Here is a 17,917-nt window from a genome sequence, read left to right as displayed (position 1 = left end):
ATAAATTTCTGATAATACTTTAATTCTTCCTCTGGAGAGCAACAACACCTTACTGGAGTACAGTTCCAAGGACACCAGTCACCCTGTGGTATTTTGCCCAAGTGACCACAGTTTACATACAAACCTTGACGCCCCTTTTCTCCAATTTTTTTTCTTATGAACATACGAATTAGCAGCAGTAGGCCACTTGGCCCCTCGAGCCTGCTCTGCCATTTAATAAGATCATGGCTGATCTGACCGTAACCTCAATTCCGCATTCCCACCTACCCCTACAACCTTTCATCCCCTTGCTTATCAAGAATCTATCTACCTCTGCCTTACCTCTGGCTCTGCTTCCACCGCCTTTTGAGGAAGAGAGTTCCAAAGGCTCACAGCCCTCAGAAAAAAATTCTCATCTCTGTCTTAAATGGGTAAACCCTCATTTTTAAACAGTGTCCCTAGTTGTAGATTCTCCCACAAGTGGAAACATCCTCTTCACATCCAGCTTGTCAAGACCCCTCAGGATCTTCTATGTTTCAATCAAGTTGCCTCCTACTCTTCCAAACTCCAATGGATTCAAGCCTAGCCTGTCCAACCTTTCCTCGTAAGACAACTCGCCCATTCCTGGTATTAGTCTAGGATACCTTCTCTGAACTGCTTAAAATGCATTTACATCCTTCCTTAAATAAGGAGAACAATACTGTACATAGTACTCCAGATGTGGTCTCACCAATGCCCTTTTTAACTGAAGCACAACCTCCCTACGCTCAATTCTCCTCGCAATAAATGATAATATTCTATTAGCTTTCCTAATTACTTGCTGTACCTGCAAACTAACCTTTTGCGATTCATGCACTAGGACACCTAGATCCTTCTGCAACTTAGAGATCTGCATCTCTCACGAATTAGATAATGCTTCTTTTACTTTCCCTGCCAAAATGGACAATTTCACATTTTCCCACATTATACTCCATTTGCCAGGTATTTGTTCACTCACTTAACCTATCTATATCCCTTTGTAGCCGCCTTATGCCCTCCTCACATCTTACTTTCCCACCTATCTTTGTATCATCAGCAAATTTAGCAACCATATCTTTGGTCCCTTCATCCAAGTCATTTATATATTTACATACTCACAACCAGAAAAAGATCCTTTTATGCCTACCCTCTGTTTGCTATTAGCTAGCCAATCTTCTTTCCATGTCAATATGTTACCCACTACACCCTGAGTTTTTATTTTCCGCAATAACCCTTGAAACGGCACCTTACCAAATGCCTTCTGGAAATCTAAGTAAAGTACATCCACCGGTTCCCCCTTATCCACAGAATATGCTACTTCTTGAAAGAACTCCAATAAAATGGTTAAACTGGATAAAGTGGATAAAATTGATTTCCCTTCCACAAAACCATGTTGATTCTGCCTGATGACGGTGAATTTTTCCAACTGCCCTGCTATAATCTCTTTAATATTAGCTTCAGATATTTTTCCTATGACAGATGTTAAGCTAACTGGTCTGAAGTTTCCTGCTTTCTGCTCCCTCACTTTTTGAATCAATTGAGTTAAATTTGCGAATTTCCAATCTATTGGAACAGTCCCCAAATCTAGGGAATTCCGGAAAATCAAACCAACGCACCAAATATCTCACTAGCCACTTCTTTTAAGACCCTAGGATGAAGCCCATCAGGGCCTGGGGACTTGTCAGCCCACAGCTCCAACAATTTGCTTCACCACTTCCCTGGTGATTCTAGTTTTCTTGAGTTCCTCCCTTCCTTCCATTTCCTGATTTACGGCTATTTCTGGGATGTTGCTTATATCTTCTATAGTGAAAACTGATGCAAAATACCTGTTCAATTCATCTGCCATCTCCTTATTTTCCATTATTATTTCCCCAGACTCACTTCCTATAGGACCAATGCTCATTATGTTAACTCTTCTTTATCTATAGAAACTCTTAGTGCCTGTCTTTATATTTTTTGCTAGATTTTTCTCATACTATAATTTTTCCTTCCTTATCAATCTGTTAATCATTCTTTGCAGTTTTTTATATCATCTAATCTTCTGACCTGCCTCCCAGCTTTGCACAATTATATGCCTTTTCTTTAAGTTTGAAGTTATCTTTAACTTTAGTTAACCACGGATGGTGGGTATTTTACATTTTATACCAGCTTAAGTGAAATTTAATTTGCCATTCATTTTCTCATGTATATATTTTGCTCAACTCATGTTGCTAGCTCAGATCTTCCAGTCAGCAGTGAGGCCAAGGCACCTGCCACTGACCGTGATTTAAACGGCGGCCTTACCTTTTTTGGGTTGGAGCTTTAGGGGCTTCCTGTCCTAGCTGCAGGACACAGCCATCCTCAAAAACAGCCATGAGGAATACTGGTGAGACGCAAAAGCATGGAGGCCATGCCCCATTTGATCTCAGCAGCACCCTTGAAGTCTAGCAAGCCTCCAGTGTTATGGTGAGTTTTTTGAAGTTCTGAAGCATTGGTTTAAAACTATTTTTAATCTTTCAAAGGCTTTTAATTGTTTTTATGAGTTTGTATAACCTTTAATATCATGTAAGTAAACATGGAAAAGTCTTGAAATTAATTTTAGGAAGCACAGTGCTTAAAATGAAATAAATGCTAAAGTACATTTTATAATAAGTGTGGCCCTCTAAGGTAAGTAACAAGTTCTAAATCTTTTAAACACTTCCAATTGCTTTTGTATGTCTTCATTTTAGACAGCTGCTAAGATTAACATTTCTGAGGTTAAATTGTTCCTTTGGTGAATTTTTGGGCTCTTGGATGCATTCCAGCATTTAAATTTGTTTAAAAATGCACAGCTGCTGGTAAGTCAAACTGCTTATTTGGGGCTCTTGGTTGCATTCCGGCTTTTCTAATAGGTGTGGGTAGGTAGGGGTGTTAATTGTTCAGCAAGTTAACTTTTAAATACAGTTTGAGGCCTTTCTGATTCAAGTCAGAAAACACCTTTTGAATGATTTCAGGAAATGAGTAGTGACACTTTGTTATGGGCTTGACTTTCTAGACAGGTTTCTCATTAGAAACATCAAACTTTAGTTACAGACTTCAACAGCAGTTACATGCTTCCATCAAGCTCCATAACTAGAAGAACTCCTACTCTAAGGTTCCCCGCACCTAGAGCCGATTCGTTCGCACTGTCACGTGATACTATACAACACAAGTCTTAAAGTTACAATTACTACATTCCTCCCACTTTAAACTTTTTTGTAGTTTGTATTTACAAGGATATCTACCATCATCATGACATTATAAATATATACACGGACTATGGAATTATAAAGCTGCCTCTCAGGTGGTTTCCTGATCCGGGTAGAACATTGTAGCTCCACAACTGTCGAACCTCTTACAGGGTCCACATTATCTGGAACCACAGCAGCATCAGCTACCTCTTTAGGCACAGGCAGTTCAGTGTTATCCACTCCGATAGAGACATCTTGTATGTCTATCCTTGGTTGATCAATCACAATGGGGACCATGGATTCTATAAATGGTTACAGGTGGAACATCATTTTCTTGGGGTTTCTCCCTTCTTCTCAAATGATCCACATGTCTTGCTGGTGATCTGGCCCTCCACTTCTGTGGTACGACAGGGGTCTGGTGACAGAAACTATTACACCAGGAAACCAACTTGATCCACCACCCGAGTTTCGTATGTATACTGCTTCACCAACAGTAAATTCTTGCTCACGACTATGCAAATCAGGAGTCACTTTTTGACTCCCTTGACTTTTTTCCACCTTCCCCTCCAAATTGGGAAGTACCAGGCTTAATCTTGTTTGAAGGCGTCGCTTCATAAATAACTCTGAAGGTGTTGAACCTGTAGTTGCGTGTGTGTGTGTGTGTGTGTGTGTCGGGGGGGCAGGGGGGGTGTTCTACAGTGAAACAGGAAACATGAAAATTTAGTTTCCAATGATCCTCCTGATAATTTTTTCATCTCAGCTTTAAAAGTCTGTATTGCTCTCTCAGCTAATCCTTTAGACGACGTGTGTGTTACGAAAGTACAATAGTTCTCATAATATTTTTCTGGTTTGTTGTAAAGTGTGTCTATGGGTGAGAGTGTAGACCGTTCTGTCTGTGGGATTTAAAAGGCCAGGACCTTTTTCACGTTCGAGAAAGGGTACTCACAAATCAAGAAAGATGGATCATTTATTTTCAGTTAAAAAATTCCATCAATACGTACATGGCCGACAGTTTACAATTAGTGTCAAGCCCCAAACCGCTCTTGGGTCTGTTCAGTGAAGAAAAGGCTATCCCTCCCATAGCTTCTGCACGAGTTCAAAGATGGGCGAGGGACAATGTCAGACCCGATTTTTCCTCATCGCCAGTTTGTTACGGGCTTGATTTTCCAGGCAGGTTTCTCATCAGGAACATCGAACTTTATTTACAGGCTGCAGCAGCAGCAGTTACATGCTTCCACCGAGCTGCACAACAAGGACAACAACTCCCTCTCTAAGGTTCCTGGGGCTCAGAGCCGATTCGTTCACATTGCCACGTGATACTATACAACAGAATAAGTCTTAAAGCTCCAGTCACTACATTCCTTAAAGCTACAATTACTACACACTACTGAGTCTAGAACGTGCCTATCTGAGACAGTGTGGTAGTTTGAATCCACAGACGGAATCAAGTGACTCAAGACAGCCATCTTTTGCAGCATTTTAATGTCTTTTTTAAAAATAAAAAGTCAGATCCAGAAGATTCCACACAGGTTACAGTTCATGTTTGAAAGTTATGAGCAGGCGATGCCTTTACTGGGCATGACACAAGATACTCACACCTGTTAATCACCTATCTGGATCACTAATGCACTTTAGGAAAGGAAGTCTGCCATCCTTACCTGATCTGGTCATAGTGTGACTTGGTCACTTCAGAAGGCATTAAGAATCAACCATGTATTGTGAATTTATAGCTGCATTTTGGTTCCACCAGGTAAAGATAATGGGTTCCTTCACTGAGTAACATTTATCAACAAGCTGAGTTCTTTTTAAAATGACAATCCAGCAGGTTTAATGGTTATTTTGAATGCTGCTGAGCCATTATTACCAGGTTTGTTGAATTCAGTTTCACACTGTGGGATCTGAATTCTCAATTCCTGGGGTGCTAATTCAGAACCATTACCAACACTATTATACTTCTACATATTAAACAGCATAGACTAGTCCACCCCTTTCTAAATGTTATCGAATTTCAACCTTATTATGTATGGATCCTACAGGTTTACCTGTAACCAACATAAGAATAATTGGACTATAATTTTTTTGCATACCCCTTTGCAATTTCTTTAACAAGGAAGGAACATGTTACATGTTTGAGTCCTTTGGGCTAAGAATGATGCCGAATTGAGCAAATAGAGGTGAACAGCAATAACAGGGATCTTTGGGAACAAAAGAGAGGGAACCTCGCAATATTCATATCATCCAATCACTAATGACATTCGGCATCTTCATGTGTGCTCCCCCACAAAGCTACTGAGTGGTATTGTTCTACAGTTCCGCAGCTATCAGCAGCCATGCAGTATTCACGAGCGACCATTCTTTATATACAACTTTAAACAGGCAGAAGGTCATCACACTTCAGCCTAAACATTTTCCTGTGCCATGTCCCCACATGCATTTGCAAAAAGAGACACCAGGCAGCAAGTGGCAAGAACCCTGGCACCTTCTGGTCCATATGGGTCAGTTTTACACTAATTAATGCCGCTGTGCTACAGAAGAAACCCTGTATCATGATAAACAGAGCAGACAGGACTAAAACCAAATTGCAGAGCCTTAATGTTTGTCTTTTAATCTTTCACACTAATTAAAGAATATTCAGAAGCATCAAGGCATCAAGAATGTGTTCTTCAATTCCTCACAGTAGGTTGGCTTTTGAATATGTTCGCAAACATGTTCCACAGAGAGATTTGTTAAGCGAGAATTAACTGCAGTTAACTCCATAGATCAGCAATGTTATAATGTAGATGTGTGTGACAGTTATTATTTCATGGCTATTTAAGTCCCATACACAAACAGTACACTATAAGAATTTAATACAAAATCAATATTTTGTTCACAAGTTGCGGTATGGTTACCTCAACAACTGCTTTTTAATTTCTTTTCAAGTTTGTTTTTGGTTTCCTGTTGCACATTACAATTCCCCAACCAATGTGAGCAACAATCTGTTCTCAAGATTCAGAGGACATTACAAGTTGCACAGGTTCATTTGCCTGCCAAATTTCCCTTCCTGCATCCAAGCAAAAAAAAAAGACTTGCAATTATGCAAGCATCTCATCACATCTTTCTAAAAATACTTTAAAGCACCTCACATACAGTGAATAATTCAAGTACACAGAGTTACATAGGCAAACTTAGCAAGATTCCGAAACAGACAAAAATAAGTCGAATGACAAGTTATTATGCTTTGTATCACATTTTGTAAGGAAGCAATGTTGCCCAGGATACAAGGAGCTGTTGTTGTTTCCACCTGTTATAGATTCCAATGCATTATCTACGTAGGCTACTGGAACAAGTCCTACATTAAACATCTCATCAGACGCACACATTTACAATGCAGTAGTCTCACAGTACTGAACAAGAGAAAATTATCTGAAATTCCCGATGTGGAAGTCTACAATCTTCTGACTCAAAGATTGAAGTGCTGCCAACAATGGCAAGGCGACTCCTGGGTCAAACATTCAATGTTACTGGAATCACGTGTGAAGTGAAGACTAAGACTAGCTGCTCATCACAAAAAAAATTGGATTGAAGCAGCAGCAATTGATCTACTAATCCATTTTTTAAAAACCTTGAGTAGTCACAAAGGACTTGCACTGCAGGAGGTACTTGAGCTTAATGTTACAAAGCCAGCTGCAGTGGCATCAAAACTGTGGCAGAAAAATAAAATACAGGAAGCTGAACCTGCACTGCTCCAGGTGGGTGCAAGTTCCCAGATCACAAGAGTCTACTGTAAATTATCTTTGTGCAAGCTACTCAAGAAAATCATATCAGGTCACACTTGAGCTTGGCCAGAATTCTCCAATAATTAATATCAGAAATTCAAGACATTGGACACAAAGGGAGCACAAGCTCATCTACAGCACTGGCAGTAAAAAAACCCAATTTTCTTGAATCTACAATCTGCTAGTCACCACAGTGAAGACAGTGAGAGCCTCTTGACCACTGTCTGGTATTGTGTCACTCAAATGCAACCTGGTTCCTGCGCTTTTGGTGTATGCCTTTCCAAACAAGTGAAAAATTACAGACAAAGACCTACTGGTTAGCCAGTGTGCCCCATAAAATTGTGATGCTTCTCACTCCTGCACTCTCTCCTTCTATATCACAATACATACAACTTCCCACCCAGAGTTATGTAATTTCCTGGGACAGACAAAAAATGGGATGAAAACTAATCAATTCAAGAGGAAAAGAATCTAGAAAATTCTTTCCCTGTTTGCCCTCTCTCACACCTTGTCAGTCTGCCTGCCATGCACATCCTTCTATTTCTGCAGATGAAACACAAAATAAAGGTTCTAGCTGCATTTTTAAAATAAATAATAATATGAATTTCCAAGTAAAGCTTCTGACATTCATCTACTTGTTTTTCTTTCAAATAATTTGAATAAATTACACATAAATTGAATGAAAAAATATCTCAATCCAGCTTACTGGCACTCAGGTAATTGTGTATTCCGTATGCAGATTCCAAATTCAGCGGAGAGCGCCACATCTCCAGTCAAAAATGTCAAGTCCAAGCCAAGAATTTCAAAAAGCACAACAAGATTGTTGCCAAAGCGAACAGCTCATTAAAATCCCCAAAAATTATATCACATCAGTAGCAGTAAATTCTAAGAAATGTCTATAATGACACAATTAGCTTAGCCTTCAATAAGATGGAAGTACAAGCTGCTCAGGTTTGACTTTAGGAACAGACTTAAATGATTGGATTTCTGCCCAGAAGACAAATCAGAAACAAGAACAAAAATACCTGGAAAAACTCAGCAGGTCTGACAGCATCTGCTGAGAGGAACACAGTTAACGTTTCGAGTCCATATGACTCTTCAACAGAACTAAGGAAAAATAGAGAAGAGGTGAAATATAAGCTGGTTTAAGGCGGGGGGGGGTGGGGGTGGGACAGGTAGAGCTGGATAGAGGGCCAGTGACAGATGGAGATAACCAAAAGATGTCATAGACAAAAGGGCAAAGAGGTGTTGAAGCTGCTGATATTATCTAAGGAATGTGACAATAAAGGTACAGATAGTCCTAGTGGGGGTGGGGTGGGGGGAAGGGATTAAAATAGGCTAAAAAGTAGAGATAAAACAATGGATGGAAATACATTTAAAAATAATGGAAATAGGTGGGAAAAGAAAAATCTATATAAATTATTGAAAAAAAGTGGGATTGGAAAGGGGGTGGGGATGGAGGAGAGTGTTCATGATCTAAAGTTGTCGAACTCAATATTCAGTCCGGAAGGCTGTAAAGTGCCTACTCGGAAGATGAGGTGCTGTTCCTCCAGTTTGCGTTGAGCTTCACTGGAACATTGCAGCAGGCCAAGGACGGACATGTGGGCATGAGAGCAGGGTGGAGTGTTGAAATGGCAAGCGACAGGGAGGTCTGGGTCATGCTTGCGGACAGACCGAAGGTGTTCCGCAAAGCGGTCACCCAGTCTGCGTTTGGTCTCTCCTATGTAGAGGAAACCGCATTGGGAGCAGCGAATGCAGTAGACTAAATTGAGGGAAGTGCGAGTAAAATGCTGCTTCACTTGAAAGGAGTGTTTGGGGACATGGGCATTTTTCCTCTTCAGAGACCAGTGAGGAGCAGCTTTATTTTTCGGGTATTTTAATTGTTTACTTTGGAAGCAGTCTTGCTATACTTTTTTTTTAATTCTTGACTTGAACTTGACATTTTCAAATGCTCATTTCTATGATCATCATGCTGAGGGAACAGCAGCACAATCAGGCCTACTAGCAATGCAATCTGGGAATAGCCACCACGCAACTCATTCAACATATTAACAGTGATTTTCTTTTCTTTTCTTGTGATACATGCAAGTCAAAAGATACAGCATCGCAAACTGTAATTAGGGACTACTGACACAAACACCGTCATACACTAGAGTCAACTATTCTAATGTGTTCCTGGCCGGCCAACCACATTCTTACAGCTGAAAATCTGATGTCATCCAGAACCCTGCTGCCATTGTCCTAACTCGCACCAAGTCCTGTTCACCCATTGCCCCTGTGCTCGCTGACCTACATTGGCTGACAGTTAAGCAACGCTTCAATTTTGGAACTGTTATCCTTGTTTACAAATCCCCCCATGGCCTCCTTGCTCCCCACTGCTTTCATCTCCTCCAGCCCTACAACATTCCAAAATATCTGTGCTCCTCCGGCCTCAAGCATCCCCGATTTTTAATCACTCCACCATTGGTGTCCATGATTTCAGCTTTCTGGGTCCAAAGTGCTGAAATTCCATCCCTAAGCTTCTCCACTTCTCTACTTCCTTAAACCTACCTCCCTCACCCAGCTTTTGGTCATCTTCCCTAAAATGTACTTATGTGGCTCATTGTCAGGAAGTCTTGTGGCAGTAGTAGCATCCCTACCTCAGGGCCAGAAGTTCCGGGTTCAAGTCCCAATTGAGGACTTGATGGTCACGGAAGGGGCGTTCATAACGTGGCCAAACAAATTATCAGCCTGTAAATCCTTCCAATATACCTGATGGCAGGCAGTAAGAGTGCGAGCGTTTCCTGGTCAGCCACACTGCAGGAAGCAACAGGAAACCATTTGCCAAGCATAATCATGGATCAATCCAATCGAAGTCCGTGGTCGCCAATGCCGTCTTACAGCATGGTACCTTAAGAAGGCGGCGGCTCAATATCATATTTTGCTTTACAATGCTCCTGTGAAGCACCCTGGGACACTTTATTTCATTAAAGGTGCTACATAAATGCAAATTGTGCTGCTGATGTACAAGTTAAAATATACTACATGTCTTTGGATGCATATATCTCACCTAAGCATTTGATCATGACATTCACCAGCTTTACTCCTGATTTTAGAATTCTCTACCTTGTTTTCAAATGACTCCATTGGTTCATCATTTAACAACATTTTGTATCAATATAATGTCTTTAACATAGTACAACAACCCAAGATATTTCACAGGAACATAAGGAAAGAAAACTTAACATCAAGTCACACAAGGAGATATTAGAGGTGACCAAAAGCTTGGTCAAAGAGTAGCTTTCAAGGTGTTTTAAAGGGGGTGAGAGAAGCAGAGAGGTAGAGAGCTTTACAGAAAGAGAAGTTTGAGTGAGAATTCCAGAGCTTGGTGCCTTGGCAGCTAAAGGCACAGCCGCCAATGGTGTTGCAGTTAAAAATCTAGAATTCTCAAGAAGCCAGAATTAGAGGAATGCACAGATCCCTCAGAGGGTGTAGGGATGGAGGAGTCATACAACCTGCCTAACAACCTCTCTGGCTCTGAAAATTTAAGTTTACAAGTGTGCAATCTCACTCCTTCATAATTGAATGAGTATTGGGGATTTTTAAAAATTAAAATAACTTATTAAACAGTGGGGCTGGAGTCTTCTTGTCTGTCTCTCTTATATCTCTCTCACTGTCTTAACACCATCTTTCTCACCCAATCTTCATTTTGCTTTTGGTACATGATTTGGATCTAATTCAATTATAATCTAATTCCTGGTTTATAGTTCCTCATTTAAGATCTCCATGCTTCAGTGAGCATTCTCCAATCCAATTGGTTGCCTTGCCATTTCATTGCCCTGCTCACACACGCCACATATCCCCTGAAGAAGATGCCGCACTGGAGCAGACAACCATGGACAGAAGTCTCCGTTCAGAAGCCTGCAAAATCTCTGAGAAACTGTCAGCATTGTCAACATTTAGCGCCTTTCCTTAACGGTTGGCTGCCGCCAATATTCTGACCAAGCCAAAATTAAACAACACTTGCGGTACAATTCAAAAACTTTGGTCATTATCAACAATTGTCACAATAGCAAATATAAACACATGAAAACAGTATGTAACTTGCTAGGATTTCTGTACCTGCAAGAGTAGGTAGGCTCTCCAATTTTGAAAACACGCCCACAGAGCTGTGATGACTTGTTTGCCTTTTCAAGTTTAGTTGTTCCCACAGCAGGATCCTCTCCACACAGGTACCATTCCATTGGCCCCAACAGAATGTGCTGTGCTAACATTTCTTCATTAAGTAGATTAGGATTAGAACCTCTGCAGTAAATCTTTGGTACATAATAGGCAAGGTGCTGGTACACATCCCTGGTCAAATCTGCTGCTTGAAGCCAGTTCTAAGAAAAAAGAGAGTGCCACACATAATGGTTAGGATTCTTACAGGAGGTATTTAAAGTACATTTCACAATCAAAATAAAGCAAATTTGTGAAACTTAATCTCAGCAATTTTATTAAAAATGCATAAAGGTAGCAGTATCAGGGTGAAGAACAAATAATTCTTATAAATTTTACATGAGCTGCACTTTTCACAGCCAATCAACCAATTTTCAAGTGCAATGGATGAGAGTTCTGCTGTGGTGGATAGTTAAAGGAAACCAAAAGCAAAGTGCAGGGCTGCAATAATTTCTTTATTCTTTCATGGGATGTGAGCATCGCTTTCAAGGCCAGCATCTGTCACCCATCCATAATTGCCCTTGAACTGAGTGGCTTGCTCAGCCATTTCAGAGTCAATCACATTGCTGTGGGTCTGAGTCAGACCAAGTAAGGATGGCAGTTTCGTTCCCTAAAGAACATGAATGACCCAGATAGGTCTTTACAACAATCTATAATCGTTGTCATGGTAACCGTTACTGAGATGAGCTCGAAATTGCAGATTTATTAATTGAACTCAAATTCCACCAGCTGCTTTGATGGGGTTTGAACCCGTGTACCCAGACCATTAGCCAGAGCATGACTAATTCAGTGACATCACCACTATCCCTCCATCGCCCCAAATATTAAAAGATAACTGGGTCTTAGAATGTATTTGCCTTATGAGACCTCTGCAAAGCACCTCAAGGCATGCTTCTAAACTGAAGGTACAATGTGAATCATACAATAGTACAGCACAGGTGGCAGTCACTTGGCCCCAGTCTAACCTGACTCTTTCAAAGAGGAATAGAATTTGTCTCTTTCCGCTGTTCTTTTCTCATGTTACTGCAAATTTTTTCTTCAAGCATTTATCTTATCTTCTGAAGGCAAGTATTGAATTTGTATTCACTATTTTATCAGCTAGTACATTTCAAACCCAAACCAGCCTGCATAAAAAGCTTTCACATCACCTCTGGTTATTTTGCCAATCACCTTAAATCTGTGCCCTCTGGTTATGGCCCTTCAGCCATAAGAAACATTTTTTTTCTACTTAACCTAGCTAAACCTTTCATAATTTTAAACACCCCTATCAAATCTACTGTTAGCCTTCTTTGCTCTCGAAGAGCATAACCGCTAATCTTCTCCAGTCTATCCATTTAACAGTCATCCCTCATTATTGGAACCATTTTAGTATATCTCTTCAACGCCCAAATCAAGCTACCGGAGACCACTCAAAAGCCCTACTGCAAGCTGTTAGTCTTGTACATCCAGAGGATACAGTCCACAAAAGTGATAACAAATGGACAAGGAACAAACTTATATTTACATCGCATATTTCTTGTTCTCATGACATCCAGGTATGTCACTACTAAGTATCAATTTTCAAAAAGCAAATTCCCAGAAATAGCTACCAATTCATCTGCTTTGATCATGATCAAAAGGTAAACACTGGCCAGCATGCGCAATGAACTCCACTAACACTTAAATAGCAGTACGAGTTATTTTAGGTCCCATGTTTCATCTGAAAGGCAAATCCAACAATATAGCACCTCCTCAGCGATATACTTAGTGTCAGTCCAGATTATCTGCTTAAGTTCCAGGAACAGGGTTTGAACCAATGATTTTTAATTGAGGTACAAGAGTCTACCACTGACCCATGCCGATACAAGGCACAGTTATGAAATTACCTGGAGTCTTACACTGGGACCATTATAATGCAGTCCACAGGGTCCACACCTTAAGACTGCTTTGTAGGTGAGACTGTATTGTAATGACATTCTTTCAAAAACGCCAAGCTAGTAACCAGAATAATAAAAACAAAGTGAAGACAATCAATTAAAATAAATTAAATGTTCCTTCTTCTAGTAACAGAAGTTTGAATAGACATGTACATTCATTCATTAGTGAACAGATGGACATGTGTTGAAGAAATCAGTAATTTTTAACCGTTCACTTACTCCTCCCTTTGCCAGATGTAGGATGTTCTGAAGTTGCATTACACTTGCAGCACCTGACTTGTCGTTAGCTTCCAAACATCTCAACAATTCTTCTAAGTAGTGGATGACTGTGTGGGATGATGGCTGTGGCTCAGTTTAAGCGTCAACATCATCATCTTCAGTTTGAGGGTTAGGATCTGCTATACTGGCCATATTTAATCATGTCCTTGTCTCACTGGTCACTTTTTGGGCACCAATGTTCAGCCATGCATTGTCAGCAGTATCTAATTCGACTCCTGGTATGGACCCAGTATCATTGAGATCATAGGCATCAAAGCCTACAACTCTTTTCACTTTCAAGTATTTCTTCAGTCAAGCCTTCAAATCCTCCATGTTGTCACTGTTCTATTCTGTCTTGAATGCAGCACCCAGGGCATACCTCCAGGAGTTTTGGATACAGTTGATTATCACTTCTTGTCAGACATGGCCACATATGTAGATGCCCTCTTTCGTTTCGAATTTCTTCAGGGAAGTCATCATATTTTCCTTACTGTCCACAATTCTCCTGATCAGTTCCCTTGTGGTTACATTTAAGATTGTAAGAATATATGAAATAAAGTGGGCCATTTAGCCCATTGATCTTGCTCTGCCATTAATAAGATCGTGGCTGACCCGATTATAGCCTTAACTCCACTTTCTTGCCAGGTCCCCATAACCCTAGGTTCCCCTGTAGATCAAAAATCCAGCCAACTCGGCCTTGAATGTATTCAATGACCCAGCCACCAGTGCTCTCTGAAGAGAATTCAAAAAAGATTAACAACCCTCAGAAAATAAATTCCTCCTCATGGCTATCTAAAATGGGAGACCCCTTATCTTTAAACTCTGACCCTAGTTTTAGGTTCCCCACGAGGGGAAACATCCTCTCAGCACCTACATTGTCAAGCCCCTCAGAATCTTATGTTTCATGATCATTACCTCTCATTCTTCTAAACTCCAACGAGAAGGAGCCCAACCTGCTCAACGTTTCCTCATAGGACAACCACTTTATCCCAGGAATCAGCCTAACGAATCTTCTCTGAACTGCCTCCAACACAAGTATATCCTTCCTTAAGTAAGGAGATCAAAAGTGTACACAGCACTCCAGGTGTGGTCTCACCAATGCCCTGTACAGTTGTTGTAAGACTTCCTTACTTATATACTCTATCCCCTTGTAATAATTTGCATTTGCCTTCCATGTATTTGCTGTTCGAAGGTAAATATGATACTTTGATCAAGGGGCTGAATTTTTGAACACATTTTTTTCATTAGACAGACATATTTGCTCATCCCATCTCACTTTATAAGGTTCTCTGGGGATGGTCATGCAAGGTTCTTATCAAGCAACAAGATGGCCTTTTTCAGTAGCTTGTTCTGTCTGAGATGTTTTCCGACATTTGGCACAAATTCATGGCTGCAACCAATCTGTGAACATTGATGAAGTCATCAAGGATTTGGGTGCTACCTTCAGTATTGGCATGGTAGATTAGGTTTAGACAATGGAAGCATTGCTGGCTCCAAATTTGCCAAACAAAGGATGGATAGCAAGATTGAAAAACTGGCACAGCATTTTGCAAGCTTTAGCGAACAACTGTCAACCTTCACTTTTTCTATTTAAATCCGGGTGTTTTGTTGGTGCCATTTCTTGTTGCTAGTGCCTTTTCTGCTAACATTTTGTAATACAGAGTCATCTCATTGCAGTTATAGACTTGTTCTGTGTATCTCCTTCACCCAAAATCTTGATCGATTCAGCAGAAAATTATGTTGTAGCTGGCTCGTCCATGGACTGTTCTCCTCTTATAGTAATTTGCTAAATGCCATGCCAGTTCTTCAATCTTGCGAACCATCCTTTGCTGGCTCCAAATTCTGCAGGGACTTTAGTGTTTCCATTCATTTGGTGGCAAAACTTGTAAACCTGAACTTGAATAACAGGGCCAGATTACTTGAATTCCATGGATAGATACAGATTCACCCTCAGCTCTCTGCTGAGTGAACCGCATGTATACATTCTTGTCAAGAGGTGTATTGTTGGCATTTTTGGGCTCTCTTTCTTGCTTGGCCATTTTCGTCTATCTCCATCAACACCCTTCTCAACTTCTCTTCATTTTTTTACCCACACATGAAGCGATGATTCAGTGAGACCTATTCTTTGCGAAATGGATGCCTACCCATCGCCTTCCTTTATCTAGGTGATTATTTTCATTTTCTCAGCAAATTTTCTCTTTCGTGATTCAGGGATGATTGGTGTATGGGTATTATTGCAAATTTGAGCAGCATTTATACAGAGAAAACAGGTACCTTAACTAGTCACAAGGTTCTAAATCATCTGTGGGGCATTTACACTTGAACAATGTTCTGAAATACACACTGAAATGATAAATTTACACAATTATAAAGAGTGGCATGTTATAGTGGACTGCATTATAGCAGATATATATAGATATATATATATACACACACACACATACACATACACACACACACACACACACACACACACGTTCATCTGCTGTATTGTAGAAAAGGTGTCCAAGCATTCGAGTTTGTGAAACACTCAAGCTTAGAAGAGGAAAGCAACAAAGAGTTGAGAGTTAACTGGTTTAAACAGAAAATGGTGAATGCGTAGAATGGGCTACCCAGAGAGATGCAAGAGACAAACTGTATGGAAAAAGTTACATGAGAATTAGATAAATATTTGAAGCAGGGAACAGCTGAGAGTTATTAATTTCTGTTATCTGCCACAGTCTGGAAAGTCTTTTCTACTATGATCCTATTATTCTGATTAGTAAATAGAATTTGCTTTCAATTATTATAAAAATGTTGACAGATTTTGACTTTTTTGTGCAGCATATTATAATCATATCTCAAGACATACCAACACCACAGCATTTTTGAGCTTTGCACAAAGAAAGTCAATGGCCCCATTGCACATTCCAGCACAAGTCAGAATTCAGAAAAGATGAAGGGGTAACTGGCAAAAATTACATATTTATTATAGCATGAAAGTAAAATTATTCTCAAACACTCGTGCCACACAAGTGCCAGGCAATCTCCAAGAGAGAATCCAACCATCTACCCTTGACATTCAATTGCATTACCAACTCGGAAACCCCCATCAACATCTTGTGGGGCTACCATTGGCCAGAAACTGAACTGGACCAGCCATATAAATACTGTGGCTACAAGGGCAGGACAGAGGCTGGGAATTCTGCAGAGAGTAATTCACCTCCTGACTCCACCAATCCTGCACACTATCAACATGTTTGGAGTGTGATGGAATACTCTCCATTTGTCTGAATGAGTGCAGCCCTAACAACACTCAAGAAGCCCAACACCATCCAGGACAAAGCAGCCTGCTTGATTGGCACCCCATCCACCACCATGAACATTCACTGTCTCCACCACCAACACAGTGGCAGCAGTGTCTAGCATCAAAATTCACTGCAACAACTCACTTAGAGTGTTCCTTAGACAACACCTTCCAAACCCACGACGTCTACCACCGAGAAGGACAAGGGAAGCAGATACATGGGAATACTACCATCTGCAAGCTCCCCTCCAAGCCACTCACCATCCTGACTTGGAACTATATTACCATTCTTTCACTGTCACTGAATCAAAATCCTGGAACTCCCTCTCTAACAGCACTGGGTGTACCTACACCACATAAATTGCAGCTGTTGAAGGCAGCAGCTCATCACCACCTTCTCAAGGGAATTTAGGGATGGGCAATAGTGCTGGCTGAGCCAGCAATGCCCACACCCCATGAAAGAATAAAAAAAGCATTCTTCTAGTCAAATTTGCACACTCATACTGTAACAGTTCAAACTGCATCAAAGTACTGGCAAAAGTAGTTTGTACTGTCATCAATTAACTCCTTCAAAAATAAAAGGTGCCAAAAAAATTCAGAGTAGGAAGAATGGTTATAAGGCACACAGAGGAAAATGATATCACACCCAAGGTTTTCTGCACTTCAATGTCAAGACCTGTTTAAAAAAAAGCTGGCCAACTTAAAATAATCAAGGCACATTGTAAAATGTTCATTTTCCATAGCCAGAGAAATGTTGCCAAATTTTCACTTGGGTGATAATTCATACAGATAGAATCCATAAATAAACAGATTGTATGCGAAAGAAGCAGGCTTGATAGGCTAAATGGCTTTTTCTCGACATCACCCCCTGCAAATGGTAAAAGTACAATAAAACTGCTGTAAAAAAAATCGACGATTTTAATCCATAATTCATGTTATAAAAGGAGATATCACAACAATTTTTTGCTCGCAACAATTACCATCACTTAAGCTTTAACTATCACTTAAGATAAAGCATCACAATTAGCTACTGTGTTGCCTCTGTTACCAGAGTGACCACACTTCAAAAATACTCAAAATGCTGGACTTGTTAACTATCCCTCTGAAGACCAGAAGTTTGCCTCCAAGATAAAAGCCACTGAGTTTGCAGATCAATTTTCTAATCAAAGCAATTTGTGACCCTTTATTCTTGTAGGTTTAGTGCGGGCCTCAGAGAGCAAGTTGGTTATCCAATAGGGCAGCAACCCTAAGAGCAGTTCTTATAAAGTTTCCCAATCCACAATATTCAAGAATGTCAACATTTTGTGACTACATGGT

General features: G+C 40.4%; 1 protein-coding gene across 2 annotated transcripts in view; it reads right to left on the bottom strand.

Moving 5' to 3' along the window:
* Positions 1-17,917, bottom strand: part of ubr2 (ubiquitin protein ligase E3 component n-recognin 2) — a 141,660-nt gene that overhangs the window by 112,572 nt on the left and 11,171 nt on the right. For both annotated transcript variants that reach the window (XM_078557131.1, XM_078557132.1), the window contains exon 2: positions 11,045-11,304. In XM_078557131.1, the coding sequence (XP_078413257.1) occupies positions 11,045-11,304 (260 nt within the window). The remainder of the gene's footprint in view (positions 1-11,044; positions 11,305-17,917) is intronic.

Source organism: Cetorhinus maximus, chromosome 14 (assembly GCF_964194155.1).
Source record: "Cetorhinus maximus chromosome 14, sCetMax3.hap1.1, whole genome shotgun sequence".
NCBI lineage: Eukaryota > Metazoa > Chordata > Chondrichthyes > Lamniformes > Cetorhinidae > Cetorhinus > Cetorhinus maximus.
Note: the sequence above shows the minus strand (reverse complement) of the source record. Positions and strands in the feature narration are given on the sequence as shown.